This window comes from Lepus europaeus, chromosome 20, assembly GCF_033115175.1.
Source record: "Lepus europaeus isolate LE1 chromosome 20, mLepTim1.pri, whole genome shotgun sequence".
Lineage (NCBI taxonomy): Eukaryota > Metazoa > Chordata > Mammalia > Lagomorpha > Leporidae > Lepus > Lepus europaeus.
In genome coordinates, this window is record NC_084846.1 from 66,617,700 (window position 1) to 66,635,934 (window position 18,235).

An 18,235-nucleotide genomic window follows, 5' to 3' on the forward strand; every position below is an offset into this window, starting at 1 on the left:
GCCAATGGCAGCAGCACAGTGATGTGGAAGAGAACTACAATTACAGGGAAAGGCACAACAAGGCACTAAGCCTGTGGAGCAACTATTGCCTAGCTCAGGAAGTCAAGGACACAGCCTGGGAAGATGCTGGCAGGGATCACGGCTCACTGGTCCATTCGGAAAGGAATGAAGAGCTGCTGTGCCAGGCACCAAGAATAGCCAGCATGAGAGGGGAGGGGTGGGGACTCAAGACTGAGGGCTGAGAAGAGACAGTTCCGTATTCCAGCCAGGTATTGAGCAGTGTTGGAACAATTTTACAGCCACAAGGAAAAAAAATGAGCTCCATTCTTGACACTGTACACAAAGACTGATTCCAAATGCATCTGAAATCTAAACAAAAGCAAAAATGAATAATCAAGGAAGGTGAGATGTAAGAGATGAAACAAGTGCTTGAAAACAACAGGCCCACCTCCATCATGACTTGGGAGAAGAGCAAAAGTGCTACAATTTTACAAAGCAGAAAAACAGAAGCTGCCAAGAGATAGCCAAGAATCACAGAAAGAGGCATTGCAGCACCCCGACACGTGGATGGAGCATAGCCTCCCTCTGAAGAGTTGTACTCATACACTTGTGTTGACTGCAACACACACCTGGCTGAGGGGACCCTGGAACACTTCACAGTGTGACAGAAGCCTTTACCTTCTGACACTGCTCAGAAGTCACCAGGAAAATGACAAAATGCTATAGTGCTGAGTGAGAAAAGTGATGTTCTCTGTACTGAAAAGAAGCATAGAGCCTCCCCACCTGCTGCCTGGGCTTCGGAGTCAGAGAAACAGTAAAATCAAGGAAATAAGAACCCTGTACCCTAAAACTTGAACTGGTGATGGAGATGTGCAGCCCAGAGTGCTTTGTGCTTTGAAAAAGCTCATTCTAGCTCTGCACACAGAGAAGAAGGGGGGCAGCCCAGACTCCATTTTCCATCAGAAAGAACCAGGGATCCCTGGAAAACTGACATTTGGGCCTTCAATACATTATGCCACACCTGAAATCAAACATGTTGAGTTTTGGGTCAAAAGGACTCAGGAACCAATCCAAAAAAGGCCCTGGTGGCCAATGAGGAGAATTAGCTTTGACTGAAATAAGCCTGAGTGCATTCAGTTGTTCAAACACCCTCATCTGTCACTAGTGAGCGATTATAGGGTACCAACCTGTTATTTAGAAAACTGACAAGGGGAAAGCCCATTATGTTCAGCTACCTTTTCCAGCAAACCAAATATTGGATGAGTGGAAGAGGTTTAGCCACTAAGTGATGAAGGAATAACTAGAAAATAATTGTTTGGGAATTGGTAATGAAATATTGAACCTGGGCAAGGTCACCAATGGCTGCTGAAACAGGTGATTTGGGCCTGGGGACCACACCAGGAAAGGCCCAGGCTTCAGCACTGGAAGCTCTCTCCTCTCCAGCACCACCAAGTGACAGCCAGACTTCCCACACTGCCTGTGCAGGCACAGGGCTGTGCATCTCCCTGGGGACCACTTTCCAGGAGCAAGGGAAACCACAAGTACACAATCGGCAAACAACCACCTCTTCAAAAAGTGATGAGGGAAACTACTCAAGGAGACTTAGTGATAAATGAGGAGGCATGCATAGCATTTGGTTGATGTAAGTGGATTAAGTGGATTTAAGGATCTTTTGGGAGGTGACAATTAGAGAAATTTGAACATGGGTTGGATTTTAGCTGAAATAAGGAATTCTTGTTTATTTTATTGATTATAATAGTGATATTACATCTATAAGGATAGGAAGGATTTTTTTTTTTTTTGACAGAAACCGAAATATTTGCTGGTAGAAATTTGGGCTGAGGTTCCTTTAGGGGGAGTAAAGACAGGAACAAAGACCTGCAAACCTTCCTTCTGGGCAATGACTAAAGTGGAGCTCATTTCATTGTCCTCTAGGTAAATTAGAAAATTCCCATAATAGAAATTTTTGGAATAGGCATGATAAAAGGACTAATTGGTGGATGTAGCAGCTTCCTCTGACCAGAGAGTGGCCCAGGGCACACACCTTACTGTGCTGGGAAGGGCAGCCTCTTGGCACCTGGGAGCAAGGTTGTAGGGGATGCCAGGGCATTTGGCAGGGCCTTGCAGTGTGAGCTGCAGGAGCCATCCCTGCATCACAGCCTGGGCTCTCCCTTCTAAGTCCTGGCCAGTATAGTCTGGGATGAGCCTTGGCCCTTGGGACAGAGACCTGATAATGGCTTGTGCAGGAGACCTACCCCTTTCACTGGGTGCCCCCATGAGGCCCTGATAGAAACAACATAGTCCAGCGCATAGGGGCCTCAGACAGGTGGGACGCCTGTGTCAGATACCATATGCCATGGTGGTTCTGGGTGGGGGCTGCCTCAGCATGGAGCTAACTGCCAAGTGAATAATTCAACAGTGCAAGGTACAGGAGCCTGTCTGCTATCTGTTTGGGGCTCTAGTGGGACAAACACAGCTGGAATATCTTCCTGGCATACCATGGACATCTCCGCACCCCCACTTCTTCCTCTGGAAGATGAGCCCAACAGCTCCTTACCCATCCACAAGCCCTTGCTGCTTGATGATCCTGTGGGACTCCTCCCTGGAGATCCTCCCATGGAACCAGTGCTGGGTCCTGTGGATCACTGTGGAACAGGGGAAAGGGATGGAGTCACAGCACCCCTGCATGCAGCTGCCAAGGAGTCCAGCCCGGAAGCACAGAAAAGCCCAGGCCAGCTGGCAACCTGAGGAGGCCAAGGGAGGGGTGGGGGTATCTGGCCCCTGCTTACCGGTGCTGAAGGAGTTAGGGTGGAGGGGACTTTGGCTAGATAAGATGTTCATCCGGGTGCTTCTCTTCTGCAAAAACAAACCCTGAGGTTAGCACGGAAGATGGTGGCAAACCCACAGCACCCAGCATGGCTAGCCTAAGGTGGGCTTGGCCTTCAACACCCTTGAAGCCCCTACCTGACCACTGAGGATGGTGGGCTTAGGGTTCCCAGGTGTTAGAAACAAAATGAGCTGGTATGTTTCTAGCCTTTCTGGAACTGATGGAAACACAACCAGCATGGCCTGCAAGACAGGCTCCGTCTAGGAGACGAGCAGCAGCCCTCGGGGCTCGGCTGCCTTCCCCACAGCCTATTCAATGTTTGCAGATGACCTGAGACAGTTTGTGAGCAGAGGTGTGCATAGAGCCAAGCAGAGCAAAGATCTGCTTCTTTCATGCCCCTTCCAAGAGAGCCAGGGGACAGAGGCCATGGGCTGGCTGGGTGCTGGGAACATGGATTACTGAGAAGAGCCAACTGCATCCTGCAGCTAACTTGGGTGCCCCTTAACAGCTCACTCCTGCCAACACCTGCAGAGCTATTGTGCTGGGAGACTGAGTGGAGGGGAGGTCACCCACCAGTGAGCCTCTCAGGGGGACAGGGCTGCAGCTTACCCTCCAGGCATGGCCCTCCTCCAGGGCAGCACTCTGGGCTTCAGCTGGATTCTCAATGACTCTTCCTGTTTGCCCAGAAAAATCCATTGCCACAAGAGAATTCTCAGAGACACTGCGCTAGAAAGGAAAAGCCACACATTCTCAGCACATGGAGGCAGTGGAACTAAACCACCATCTAGGGACCAGGGAAGGCCTCTCTGCCCATGCCTCCAAGCTCCCTGAGTTTTGAAAGTTCACTGATGCTGGCTGAAAATTCACTGACCAGAGATCTTTTGGGATAAACATGACTTGTTTTTCTTAACATGAACAGCATTTGGATTTTCTCACAGTATTCAAAGGCTGTTGGGGAAGACTCCCATACCATCAGGTTCTGGGGCATGTCACTGTTCTCAGGCTCCCCAACTTGCACTAAAATATATGGAAGAAACCTAAGCACCAACGGCAGACCAGGTCCTGCAGCTGCCTCAGCTGTGGGAAACACTGCACTCTCCTCTGTGGCTTATCTGCTGACTCACAGGCACCAAGTCTTTAGGGTCTTAAGATGGTGTCTTCTGAGGGTGAAGCATTCCTGCACCTTTTCAGGACACAAGGTACACTGAGGTCACTAAGAGTGCTCAGAGAATCTCCAAACCCTCACCAGAAACCACTGGAGCCTTCAGTAGCCCCCATGGATACTGCAACTCCAAGGAGCAAAAGGCCAATGACAGGAAGGGCGGCTATCAACACTCCTCCCTGGACAGACATGCAGGGCAGGGAGTTGTGTGGGGAAGAATTCACTTAGTTATGCTAGAGAGACTAAACACCTACCTCCTGGGAAGCTGGTATGTCTGGGACACACCAGCTTCCCTTGGCTACCTGGTATGAAATCAGATACCAGCCAAACGTGCAGATGCAGAAGTGGCCAAACAGGACTCTGGGGGTTGCAGCCCCACTTACCACTGGTGTTGCAAAGGGTGCCAGCAAGCCCTTCCTCTGCTGAGGGATGCGATAGTTCTGGTACAGGAGCATTCCATACTGAGGGGGGAAAGGCAGAGTCAGTACCAGGGCCTTCCAAATGCCACGGCAGGGACAGGTAATGCTGAGCACAAAGAGTGAGCCCATGACACCTGGCACACTTCCCTCGGTTCTGCTGCTGCTGATTTTGGAATGTTCCAGAGGGGAGTGGGCAGGGCAGTGGCAGACACAGTAACACTAAGGACATCAACCAAGTCCTGTCTTAGGTGCTTTATGCTATAACTTCATTGAGTCCCCTCCAGTCACTCCTCCATTTACTAAATTTTCCATATTTTATAGATAATGTAACCAAAGCACAGGAGTGAAGCAGGGTGCCCAGATTCTGGAAAGACTCAGGACCTGAATGTACACAGCCTGCCCCACATCAGTGCTCTCCCTGATGACAAGCCTGACTTCCTGATCAACTCAGTGGTCTATGCTTTTATCACTATGGGAGTAAGGATGAAATATTCTACAGATATATATTCTCACACATTCAGATTCTCACAGTCTACTCCCAAATTACCCATTTGACCATCTTGACAAAGAATAAGAAAAGGAAGAAAGGCTGAGGTGAACAAAGCAGTTAGCAAGTTGTATGTGTCTTCCTCTTGACCTCCCTTCATGAACGCCAGCTCAGCCTGCAGTATGTGCTCATTTCTAAAATAAAGATACTCAGAACACAACGAAAAATCTAATGTATGTATAGCTGCACTCCTGTGGAAAACTTCTGAAGAGATAATGGGCAAGAATTTTCCAAAGTCAATAAAAAGGCATCAGGCTACACTTTCTAGGAAGATAAGAAGCCTGGGCCCAGACACATCATGGATATGTTACTAAAATACAGAGGCAAAGGGAAATGTGAAAAGCACCAGAGAAAAATAAACCTTCCTCTCATGGAAGGGCAGACTGCTGACATTTTCACCTTAACAATGAGACTTGAAGACAATGGAAAGGGTGACAAGGCACGAGGCAGTAACTGCTAACTTAGCTCTGGATGAGCACTGAAGTTTCTTCAGTAATGAAGGTGACATAAGTGTTGGGGAAATTTCTTAGGCCCACACTAAAAATATACATCTAAGGTGAATTACAGTGTGAGTTAGAAGAATGCAAATGCAGATTAAAGTACAAATATGTAGGTAATTAAAAAAAAACTGAGTCTATCAAATAATCTTCAGAGGTCTTAGATATATAAATAACATACATGCCAGAGACACTTCAAAAGGAAAGAAGATATTAAGTGAGGTGAAATTTCTTTAATCTGGCCTGAAAGTGGCAAAAACACTAAATTATATGTGATTTTATTAAGGTGAAATTTGTGTTGCAATGCCTAGGGTAACCACTGGAAATAGTAATCAAATAAATAAGTAAGGGCTTAATAGAGAAATAATTGATGAACCCAAACAAGAGGAAGACAGAAGAGGTGGGACAAATGGGAAATGATAGATTCAGGTAGAAATTATCAATTTACCACATTAGATGACACAAATCACAATACGTGCTCCAATAGGACTATCACAGTAAAATAAAATTATGTTGTACGTGTAAGAGACACGTACTTAAAATGTAAGGACTCAGGAAAATATGGCCAAAGGAAAACTAAACAAATCTGAATCAAAACAAAGCTGAGATAACGGCTAATGTCAGATACATTAGAGAAGGCATTGCTAGAGCTGATGAAGCAGACCTCCTAATGACATGGGATTGATAAACCAAGAAAACAGAAATATCCTAACCTTTGGTGGTCACCTAATAAAACACATACTTTAATATCCATATGGATGTGTATGTGGCCATCTTTTGGTTTCCATGGTTCCAGGACCCCCATGGATAGCCAAGTCTGCAGATGGTCATATCCCCTATATAAAATGGTATAGTATTTTCATGGAATGAATGCAAACCCGCTTGCATACTATATATTATCTCTAGATTACTTGTAATGCCTAATACAATGCAAATGCTATGTAGTTACACCTGACTGTTTAGGTCATAATAACAAGAAAAGATGTATATGTTCAGTACAGATGCATGGGTTTTCAAAATATTTTCGATCCATGATTTGCTAAATCTGGATTTAGAACCCCTGAATACCCAGGACCAATGTGTATATTTCCATCACACACACACACACACACACACGAATTAAACTTGCACAAAGAAAAGCTTGCCATGGATCCTGGGAGATGACTACAAGGTTCTAGGAATGTCTTATCTCATACAGGTGTCCTGTGTTTCTCCAGAGATCATGCCAGGCCACACAGTCTAGATAACTATGTGATTCATGATGGGGGCCTTGGGCCACACATGTCAGTTCTGGAGGGGAGGAGACCCAAGGTCAGCCATGCAGATGATCAGTCTTTATGGCCAACTGCTGATGAAAACTGGATACCAAGGCTCAGGTGAGCTTCCTGTGTGTTGTAACATACACATTATTGCTCAGAGAAGCAAGTGCTGGAAGTGGACAGCTGACTGTTCCCACTTGGAGCTCTTTGGGGTTCTACCCAGGCACCTTTTTCTGTAGTCAATTTTAATGTATAGCCTTTCATTGAAAAAACTAGAATCACTGGGACCAGCACTGTGGTCCAGTGGGTAAAGCCACTATCTGCAGTGGTGGCACCCCAAATGGGCACTAGTTTGAGTCCCAGTTGCTTTAATTCTGATTCAGCTCCCTGCTAACAGCCTGGGAAAGCAGTAGATGATGGTCCAAGTTCTTGGGTAGATTTCAAAAAATGTTGCACCAAAATAAACAGATCACTTAACTGCTCTCCTCGCAAGTGTTTCCAGGTCCCTCTGCACACTGCCACTTAGCTCTCAGCCTTAACTGCCCGATTGCAGCCCACAAAAGCACTATCAAGGGCATCAGCCCAATGGTCATCATCATACACATGGTCAGTGTATCCTAGGAGCCTCCCTCCCCCAACAGCAGTACCCCCAGGGAAGCTGCAGGTCTGCTTGGTCATGAGGGTCACTAACCACCCCCCTCACTCTACTCTCTCCCTGTCCTTACTTTGCTGACCCTGCCCCTGCAACCCAGTGGTTCTCAACTCATAGCAACTGCCTCCCCTGCCCCCATACCTGCCATCATCTGGGGGTGCTTTGGTTGTCCCACATAGTTAAGGTGCTGCCAGTATGACACACAGTATACCCCTATGCCAGACAAAGGACTGTTCATCCCCAAATGGCAGCCATGCTGAGGTTGAAGACCCAGTTTTGCCCTTTTCCACATTCAGCCCTGCTGGAAGCCCCTGTCATCTGGTGTGGAGAGCTGTGGGGCTAACATTGACCAATACAAGCTACCAGCATTTGTGTGACTCAGCAGAGCCCATGCCAGCTGCCAATCCCCAGGCAGAGACGCTGCCAGCACCTTAAGGAGACGGAACGCAGTCATCCAGCATATTCGGCTTTGCTCATCCTCTGCGCATAGCAGTCGCAGTTCCTTGATTTCATTCCTCACTTTGATTGGCTAAAGGAGGTCAAAGAAAATCCACTGAGCAGAGCACGGTGAGTCAGGGAGGGGACCTGGGAGGCACATGTGCCCTGGGGAGGGGCCCCTGTCCACCTGCCCAGCAAGCCCTTCACAGCTTCCATCCAGGACTGGCTCTGGCCCAGGGGAGGTGATGGAATGTCACAGAAAACCAGAGAGCAGGACAGGATGGGGTAACAGGAGAGGAAAAGCTGGGTTCCCTGGGAGGAGAACCTGCTTCAGCTACAGAAGGAAAAGCCTTTGGAGGTACTGCCTGCAGGGGCCTGAGTGGGCAGCTAGGCCTGGCCTCAGGGGCTGGGGAGTGTGTTGGCAGCACCAGACTGGGCCCCAAGTGGAAGGTCTATGGTGTGTGATGTCGCCCCTGGATAAGCTGGGGTTGGTGGGTATGAAGTTAAGACAGGTGCCCCGGCAGAGGCAGTGCCGTGTGACCAGGCAGGAGACTGTTGCAGATACGAGCTGAGTGGGACTTCCACGTGAACCCTGACCTGGATGCAAGGGACAGTGCTGGGGAGGACTCCGCTCAGCCTTCCACCTCAGTAAGCCAGAGAGCAGCTGGACACGAGCAGCTGCCCCTGCAGGAGAAGCAGTGCAGCCGGTGTGGCACGGGCTGGCGCTTCCTGCCACCTGCAGCCCCTCCGGTGGCTGTCTTGAAGTAGACGTCTGTTACTTCAGCTCCCTTAACCCCAGGGTTCACCCTAAGAAACCCTGCACATGCCCTGTTTTTCCTATCTGTACAGGCCCCGGATGAAGTTCAGTCATAAATAAGGCACACAGGGCCCTTAGGGACAATTGTGTAACAACACATTGTGACAAGCTGCATGTGAATGTCTGTCTCTCTGGAATACCCCCTTGTAATTTCACCTTTTCCTCTGCGAGGAGCAGGTTACAGCTTCTCTCTGGCCACCCACATTGCCAGCAGTGGGGCTACACTTGCACTAGGTGTCACTTGAACACGGGCCCAGAGACACTGCAACAGCCGATCCAGTAACTTGGAAGGCTGCTCAGTGTGAACCCGCCAGACCAGGGAGTGATTCACATCCAGGGTGTTCAGCATCTGAGTGGTGCATGACATAAAACTTACACATGGCTTACTTCTGGAACTTTCTATTCTCGACCATGGCTGACTACAAGTGACCAGAACTATGGAAAGTGAAGCCATGGACAAGGGGATGGCTGTGCTTGAGTGGTGCAAGGTGCAGTCCTAGGATGGAATTCACTCCCTGTTTCAGCCCAGGCCCAGGTCTGTCCCCTGGGGGCGGAGCCTGAGCTCTGGCTGAGGTTGCCCGCTGGGAGGAGCTCTCAGCACAACTGCTCTCTGGCTACTTGATGTGGGCAACATGGCTGATGAGTTCCTGCTCCACAGAATCTGGAGATGAGGTGAGGTTACTGATCTAACCGTGAGCAGGACAGCTGGGCCACGGGAGTATTTGGTGAAATCGTCCGACAATGTGATCATCAACATGCCACAACCTCACGAGGGGAAGGGCAGCGGCCAGCCACAGGGGTGTGTGTGTGTGTGTGTGTGTGTGCGTGCGTGTCTGCGTGCATATGTGAACCAGGGGTCTTCAAGTTCATGGAAAATGCTGATTATGAAACACCTATGTGCTGATTTAAAAACATTTGCAGCAAAATAAACCTTTCAATTCCATTTTCAGGAGCTTTTTGAAGTTCCCTTGTGTGTTTATGTGTATGTGTGCACAATGTTTGCACATGTGTAAAGTGTGTGTACAGTGGACAGATGTATGTGCCCAGGCACAATGCATGCTTTTATAGGAATGGATAACTACAATGTGAACCTGTGTTTCTGTTGAAAGCAAACAACACAGACACACCTGGGGGACTCCCCTGTGGCCGACCCGGGGTGGAGGGCCTACCTTCATGCAGAGCCCGTGGTCCGTGGGAGGGTGGGGTGTGGGTACCTTGATGCAGAGCCCGGGTCCGTGGGAGGGTGGGGTGTGGGTACCTTGATGCAGAGCCCGGGTCCGTGGGAGGGTGGGGTGTGGGTACCTTGATGCAGAGCCCGGGTCCGTGGGAGGGTGGGGTGTGGGTACCTTGATGCAGAGCCCGTGGTCCGTGGGTGGGTAGGGGGTACCTTTATGCAGAGCCCGGGTCCGTGGGTGGGTGAGGGGTACCTTTATGCAGAGCCCGTGGTCCGTGGGTGGGTAGGGGGTACCTTTATGCAGAGCCCGGGTCCGTGGGTGGGTGAGGGGTACCTTTATGCAGAGCCCGTGGTCCGTGGGTGCACTGTACTGCTTCTTCCCAGAAATCAGGGAGAAGATGTTGTTCTCCTCCAGGTCAGCAAGCAGCTGCAGGTGCCTGGGTTCCTGTGGAGATGCAGCCAGACCTCAGTCTGTGGCGCACAAAGCCTCTGTCCCTCGTCCGGCTACCAGCAGGAGAGGCCTGGGCGCATTGCACTCTTCCCCAACAGACACTTTAGGGCTAGGACCATGGTGTGAAATAAGTGCTAACTTAAACCTAACTCATCCAGCCCTCCTGTAAGAAAACCACCTTCCAGAACCTGTGACTGCTGGGGTGGGAAGTCCTGCAGCAGAAGGCGGTGTGTCAGTCAACCAGAGCCTCATACAAGATGGTGGCCCACAAGACTGCTAAGGAGCCGGAAGGTTCCCACCACCCAGCAGTGTCACAGCCGCCCTAACGCTGTGGCGTGTGTGCTTGTAGCGGTGCTGGTGTTGGCTTACCTGCTGTGCTGTTAGGTGCACAGAACAACACACACATAGGACATTGACCTCAACAAGGTACAACCACAACTAGGCCCCCGGTCCATGCAGTTGCTGCTCTCCATTTTTACTGTTTTTTACAGGGTGCTCATTTCTAGCTATAACAAAGCCTCAGGTAGGTCCTCAGGCATTGCTGTCACAGGAGGTGACCCTGTGTGGGCCCAGGCTCATGCATGTGGTTGTGTCTTCGTTTTTCTTTTAAGCATAAAGTGTTAAAAAAAAATATGAAAAATACCAAAAGTCGAAAAAAGCTTATAAAATAAGGAACTACAGAAAGAAAACATTTTTGAACAACTGAGTAATATGCTTGTGTATTAAGCTAAATTTAATACAAAAGAGTCAAAACGTTAAAAATCAGAAAGTAAAAAAGTTACAGTAAACCAAGGCTGAGTTATGGAAGAAAGGGTTTTTTGGACATGTAGTGCAGCCCCTGTGTGCACTGACTGTCAAGACTGCCAAGTCCAGGGGTGGCTCCCAGGCCTTCACACGGGCACAGGAGCCCTGTGCCACAAGCTCTACCCGTGGTATGTCCTGTGCAGGTACACCATCTCTTACCCGTCACACCACGATTGCATTGTACCTTTTCTGTGGTAAGTACACAGGTACCATCCAGCACCGTCAGCACTGTACAGGTCACACAGCCTAGGCGCATGGCAGGTTTTCCCATCGAGGGTTCTGTAAGTGCCTCGATGTCCACTTACAGTGTCCACTTGAGGACATGTGCACAGTGACTCAGAGGTGCATATCTGTATTTGATACTTCTGCAATTCAAAGCCCTGTGGCCAGGCTGGTGCTGTGGCATAGCTGGTAAAGCTGCTGCCTGCAGTGCTGGCATCCCATATGGCCGCCTGTTCAAGTCCCAGGTGCTCCACTTCTAATCCAGCTCTCTGCTATGGCCTGCGAAAGCAGAAGATGGCCCAAGTGCTTGGGCCCCTGTACCCACAGGGGAGATCAGGAAGAAGCTCCTGGCTCCTGGCTTCAGATCAGCACAGCTCTGGCCATTGTAGCCATTTGGGGAGTGAACCAGCAGATAGAAGACCCCCCTCTCTCTGCCTCTGCCTCTCTGAAATTCTGCCTTTCAAATAAATAAATAGATCTTACACATAAAAAGAAAGCTCTGTGATCAAATATTCAAGGTAAAAGCTTGAATACTGAAACTTGACCCAAAGGGCACAGTTATAAGCGCATTTTAAACACAGGCTCATGCCCCCTTTCATTTGTTCTGTGTTCAGCATCCAATTGTGCCTCCAGTTCTGACAGCTCGTCCCAGCCTCCCCGCCTGACCTCCCCAGCCCAGCTGTGTTCCCCACTCCAGGCCCCCTGTCTGCGGCTGGAGTGGGAGCTGTGTGTACGTCAGGGCGGGGCTGGCAGCATACTGCCCTTCCCTGCTTCCGTGAGGTCATAGCCATGCTAGGGCAGCCTGATGCTTGGCACACTCGCCTGGGGTCCCCCAATCCCAGCAAGAGCAGAAGAGACAGATGGCAGCTCTTAGAAGGGAGAGCTCAGCCAGGGCTGGCTGGACACAGCTCCCACTACACAGAGCGGTCACCAGAGACAGCAGGTGAGGGTGTCCAGAGACCACAGGAGACCTGGCTAAGTTCCCAGTGCCATCAGCTCTCCTCTGAGGCCTGCATCTGGTTCCCATCTCTCACCTTCTCTTACCACCGGGGCCACACACCACACTGAAACTCACTCCAAAACATGCCTATGAGAATGAATGTAGGGCCGGCAGTACGGTGGTAGCAACCTCGCTGTCAGCCTGTGGCTGCCTTGAATCCCAGGGAAACCAGAAGGCTGTGTTCCCAGCCACAGCAGGGTCTTGCAGGCCTGCGTTCTCACTTGCTTCGAGGTAGACCAGTAGACTGGTACCTCTGAATTTAGCTGTGACACAGCGAGCTTATTCATGAGCGATCGCAAGTCTGAGAGAGGCTAAGGCACATTTTACCAGGACACCCAAGCTCACTGGGACCCACCCAGCTGGGGGCGCCCGGGCAGGGGCCACACTCACTTTGGATGTTCCCTTTGTGGAGCAGTAGAGGCCAGAGCGGCGCAGGCACACGTACAGCTTCTTCCACGACTTTCTTCCCAGCTCTTTCACATGCAGAAATCCTTGAATCTCAGGGCAGCTGCTGGCGTTCAGAAAGTTCTGCAGAGGGGAAAAGGTGAGGGGTCAGATAACACTGAAACAACTGAAATGGGTATGTTAGCACGGCTGACATTTTAATACCAACTTTTTGGGGGTCAAACTAAGAGTGTTCTTCTATCCAAAGTCTCAACCCCGAGTCAGCTGGCATTGCCTAGAATACTATGGACCTTTCTAGCAGCGGTGAACACAGAGAGAACTTCCTCCCACGGCTGTGGCCCGAGAGTATCCTGCCCGTCCTACTTCTGCACGGACCCTTCAAGCCAACAGAGCGAGGCAGCAGCCAGGCCCAGGAGGGGCTGACCGGAGGCTCTGGGTTGGGAGCCAATGTGTGGCTGAGCTTGAGCAGTGCGGTCCACTTGTACACATGGACCCTTTGGTGACAGCTACTGATCAGCTGGCTCCTCCCAGGGCAGCCTTGAGCACAAAGGCTCTCCCGCAGGACGGAAGGCAAGAGCCAGGCTCAGAGTCAAGTCCTCGCCTGAGTCCCCCTCTCACGGCCCCTCCCGCCCACCGCTGCCCGGATCCGGCCCGCGTCGCCCACTCTGCCCCAGCAGGCTGAGGCTGCGGTCGGGGGCCCGGGGGAAGCACTGGACTTTCAAACGGCAGAGACAAACGTTGTCATCAACAAAGGCGGGGCGGAACTTCACAGGAGCTAAATGTTCATGGTTTCTCTCGTGGCCGATGCCCTGCAGATACTGGTGGGTACCTTAAGGAAGCGTTTGCTTCTGTGGCTCAAAGTGTTGCATATACACTTTGAGGGGTGCTGCAGTACCGCCCCTTCCAACTCCAACGGGCCCCAGGGGCTCCCCCTGGTGGCAGGGAGGGGAAAGACCAGACTCTCTTGGCACCAGCTTCAGAGGCTGAAAGACTCCTGCTTATTATTATTATTATTTTTATTTTTCATTTTTATTTTTTGACAGGCAGAGTTAGACAGTGAGAGAGAGAGACAGAGAGAGAGTTATAGACAGTGAGAGACAGAGAGAAAGGTCTTCCTTCCGTTGGTTCACTCTGCTAATGGCTGCCACGGCCGGTGCTGCGCCCATCCAAAGCCAGGAGCCGGGTGCTTCCTCCCGGTCTCCCATGCGGGTGCAGGGACCCAAGCACTAAGGCCATCCTCCACTGCCTTCCCGGGCCACAGCAGAGAGCTGGACTGGAAGAGGAGCAACCAGGACTAGAACCCGGAGTGCCAGCGCCACAGGCAGAGGGTTAGCCAAATGAGCCACAGCACCAGCCTTATTATTATTTTTATTGACAACTTAGGATGCAAAGTACTCTACTTTCAAACTTCTAAAACGTGGGAACGAGATGGTATGTGCACGTTTGGAACTTTTACTCCTCACTGGGCACACTTCTATCTGATGATCTGCTGGAGAGGCACCGAGTGGGCGCAGGGCTTCTGTTGAACGTAGACACCAAGTCACTGTGAAAGGCCTTTGTGGTGCCCGGCCACCACTGCTGCGAGGCAGACCGGGTGTCTGCACAGTCTGAGCAGTCGGGCAGGGAGGTGTCGGGACCCATGCTCACAGAGACCTCGCTGCTGGGAGCGTCGATGTCACAGCAAGTTCATCATCCCATGTCCGGCTGCTCTCCGGTAAACACTTACCTCGTTCCCCTGCCCCACGGGCAGCCCAGGTGTGTGACGAGGCTGCCATCACGCCCCCCGCAGCCCCAGGAGAATCGTCGCCCCCCGATGGCGTGCGCCCGTACCTGCAGCACCTGCGTATGACTTCCATTGGACGGCTGGCACCAAGTGACCATTTGTTCCGGGAAGAAATTCTAAAGGAAAAACAAATGGGTCAGGGGTTAGCCTCAACAGGGGGAAGCAGGTGCAGCCGTCTAATCGCCCCCACAGGAGTCCTCGCGTGCACATGTACCAGAACCGCCATCAGGTGACTCCTCGCTCCCACACAGAAAACCCCTCCTCCAGGAGCCTGAATTTGGTGTCCTAAAGGGCAGTCCTAAGTCATAGTATCTACACCCCTGTGGAGCTCAGGTCTCCTGGCGAGCGCTGCCGCAGGGGCAGGGTGTGAATTCAGGGGAGTGGTAGGGATTCCAGAAGCTCGACAGCGAGCAGTCTAGGAGAAGTGTTCTCTTTCTCTCCAGAAAGTTAGCAAGTTTGCTCCTGCTGAATGAAAAGGCAGCTGAACTGCCAGCCAGAGCGAGTCCGGGTCTTGTCCCCAAGCTGACCCGGGTGCTGTGACGGCCATAAGGCTCCCTCCGGGGCTCACAGCAGAGAAGATCGGGCCAGTCGATCATACGATTCCTCACTCCCTCCTCGCCCACGGACGGAGCGCTCGGAGTGGGCACAGTGAGCTTCTCTCCAGTTGCACCGGTTTGTTCCAAGCGACTGGGGAACTCTGAGTTGCTGGGAAAGCCCAGCCTCCGCTCCCCCCCCACCATGGCCACCGTCTGGAGACGCAGCCCACTGCGCCCCCCACCCAGTCACGAGGGCATCTGATTGAGCACCAAGGACAGGCGCCGAGCAAAGGCTGCGGTGCGAAACAGCCCAGACTCTCAAACCCACCTGCTGGGCCACAGGTCCCAGCAGGCTCTGTGTAACTGGGCTCCATTAAACCCCGACAGCAGCCCCAAGAGTCCCAAACCTCAAACCCAAGGAGGCACGACTTACCACAGGGTTTCTAAAGAACTCGTATTTTGCATAATTCTTCCTGAACAGAAGTTTGCCCTCACTTCCCATGGTGCCCTCCACCTGGACCACCAGCTCATGGTCTTCCAAGCACCGCTCTGCAGGGAGAAGGATGTGTATGAGCAGGTGGGTGAGGGCCAGGGCGGGCACTAGGCCGAACGCCAGGAACGCCACTCCCCGCTCCCTGTCCCGGGCCCCAGGACGCAGGGTTCAGGCCGGTTCTACCCAGGGAATTGGGCAGAACTGGAACGCCACCTGCATCCACATGGAAAAGATACCCTGGAAGCAAGGGGTGAAGTTTGGGCAAAAGCAGAAAAAGATCTCTGCTGTCACCAGGGCACTCGTCTCAGACGCCCACGCTGCCACCAGCAGCAGCGTCCGGAGCTGATCTGCTTCAGCCCCACGCTCGGCAGTGGAGGGGCCACGGCAGACCCAGTCCACCTGCCCTGGGCACGGCCCCGGCTGGGGCACAAAGAGCACTCAGCACCTGCCATGCACCACAGGACCCTTGGGAGCAAAGCTGTAGCATCCACGTGGACACAGCCTCCAAAGCTGTGAGCCAGTAAACGCCGCCTTCCCAAGCGTCTCGGGTGTGCACATGGATGGTGACAAGCATGCAAAGCAGGGGCGTTGATACGCCTGTGTGTGCTCTGAAATGTGTGCTTTTAAAAATCCCTTTGAGGGGCCGGCGCTGCGGCGTAGCTGGTAAAGCCGCCGCCTGCAGTGCCTGCATCCCATATGGACACCAGTTCGAGACCTGGCTTCTCCTCTGCTGATCCAGCTCTCTGCTATGGCCTGGGAAAGCAGTAGAAGACGGCCCAAGTGCTTGGACCCCTGCACTCACATGGGAGACCAGGAAGAAACTCCTGGCTCCTGGCTTCAGATCAGCGCAGCTCCAGCTATTGCCGGCAGCTCGCTCGCTCGCTCACTCTCTCTCCCTCTCTCTCTCTCTCTGCCTCTCCTTCTCTCTCTGTGTAACTCTGACTTTCAAGTAAATAAATAAAATCTTTAAAAATAAAATCCCTCTGAAAGTTCCTTGGTTACTTTGTGTCAGAGCATGACATCGCCTATCTGTAGGGCTGTCCTGGCTGAAATGGACCTCCCAGCTGCTGTGCCTTGAGCAGACAGGCAGGGGCGCCAGCCAAAGCCGGAGTCATCGGACCCCAGACCGAGGCACACACGGGGAAGTTCCTGGGATGGGAATGAGCGCGCGGCTAGTGGCCGCTGGGGAGGCTCAGTCAGACAGGCTGGCCCTCAGCAGAGGTGGGGCAGCAGCCAGCGAGAGGTCCAGCGGCTTACTTCTAAGAGCTGGGCAGGTCTCAGTCGGGGACGGGGGAGGGTTTGATCCCCGGCTCCAGCATCTGATGCCAGCTTCCGGGGCAGACCCTGGAAGTCAGTAATGATGGCTCAAGTAATTGGACTTCGGCCATCCTTGTGGGAGACCTAGATTGAATTCTTGCTTCCTGGTGTCAGCCTTGGCTCAGCCCTGGCTCAGCCCCGGCACAGCCCCAGACGCTGCAGGCTTCTGTGGAGTGACAGCAGCAGATGCTAACCCTCTCTTTCTGCCTCTCCAAAAAATGTTTAACAGAGACTGTATATGAAAGTACAGGGGAGGAAGTAGAGCAACAACAAATTTCTACGGCATCCTGCAGAGTTCGGTGTGAGAGCTCAGCTGGGAGAAGCTGTTGAGAAAGCAACACTCCTGTCTGCAGAGGGACAGGGGGACGTGTGACCTGCCGGTCTTTCACGAGGCTCTCCAGAACTCGGGGCAATCCGTGCTGCTCTCCTCTCCCTCAAGACCTGGGGGCAGCAGAGCTGCCGACTCAGACTCTGGGTTTCAATATTTGGCTATGACTTTGTAAGCACCATGCTGTTTCCAATAAGTTCAGGAAAATCTAAAATGTTTGCCTGAAGCAGGCCACCAGAGCACACCAAATAAAATGCTTCCTGAGGCCTGGAAAGAGCAAATGTTTTCAAATACGTCTTTAAGGTCGTCTCTCGCTTTCTGGGCATCACGCACATGTACACATCACACATACACACACTCACACACACCCACCACACAGACACCCCCAAATACACCCATTCACACACCTATCCATAGCCACTCCCACATACACACCACTAGGGCTTTTCTAAGCAGTTCAGCAAGGGGTGCCAAGACTCAGACACGGGGGAAACTGCTCTCTGATGCTGTGGGTCTCAGCACACGGCCACCGCTCTCTCCTCCCACGGGCGCAGGCTACTCTCCCGAGAGGGGGTGCTGCAGTATGGTCTTGTGGGTGGCCAGCCTTCCCCAGGACCCTGGAGCCTCCCCTAAGCCACAGGCTACAGGTGTGCAGCTGTCCCACGGGGAGGGGCCACAGGGAATTGTAGCTTCAACACCCAAGGTGAGGCTCTCGGCACCGAGGAGAAAGGGCTGGGAGCGGGGAGGGGGCAACATCCAGGGCACCCTGGCGGCTGCTCACTCGCCAGGGCTGCGGGGCCACACACGCGATGCAGGCAGTGGCCCTGCCAACCCGCCTGGGCTGCTCCTTACCGAGTCCCAGGTGTGGGTGGTGTTCCACCAGGGTCCAGCTGTTGTCATCCACGCAGTGACTCCTGTAAATCAGCAGCTGGCACAGGTCCCGGGCTGTCATGTCCGTCAGAATCTCCACCACTTTGCTTGTCCCATCCTCACTAAAGACCTTGACATCCTGCAACACACAAGGAGACACACGCAGGTCAACAGCTGCGGAAGTGAAAATGAAATCAAGCAGAAGACACGGACACAGTGCAGCTCCTGCACACA

At 52.1% G+C, this 18,235-nt stretch overlaps 1 protein-coding gene across 3 annotated transcripts in view; it reads right to left on the minus strand.

Moving 5' to 3' along the window:
* The window catches only part of GRB10 (growth factor receptor bound protein 10), a 111,370-nt gene that overhangs the window by 3,129 nt on the left and 90,006 nt on the right, over positions 1 to 18,235 (minus strand). For all 3 annotated transcript variants that reach the window (XM_062178457.1, XM_062178456.1, XM_062178458.1), the window contains 10 exons: positions 17,984 to 18,140; positions 15,427 to 15,542; positions 14,505 to 14,573; positions 12,660 to 12,797; positions 10,127 to 10,237; positions 7,794 to 7,892; positions 4,373 to 4,450; positions 3,437 to 3,553; positions 2,790 to 2,856; positions 2,558 to 2,645 (listed from right to left, as the gene is read on the minus strand). In XM_062178457.1, the coding sequence (XP_062034441.1) occupies positions 2,558 to 2,645; positions 2,790 to 2,856; positions 3,437 to 3,553; positions 4,373 to 4,450; positions 7,794 to 7,892; positions 10,127 to 10,237; positions 12,660 to 12,797; positions 14,505 to 14,573; positions 15,427 to 15,542; positions 17,984 to 18,140 (1,040 nt within the window). The remainder of the gene's footprint in view (positions 1 to 2,557; positions 2,646 to 2,789; positions 2,857 to 3,436; positions 3,554 to 4,372; positions 4,451 to 7,793; positions 7,893 to 10,126; positions 10,238 to 12,659; positions 12,798 to 14,504; positions 14,574 to 15,426; positions 15,543 to 17,983; positions 18,141 to 18,235) is intronic.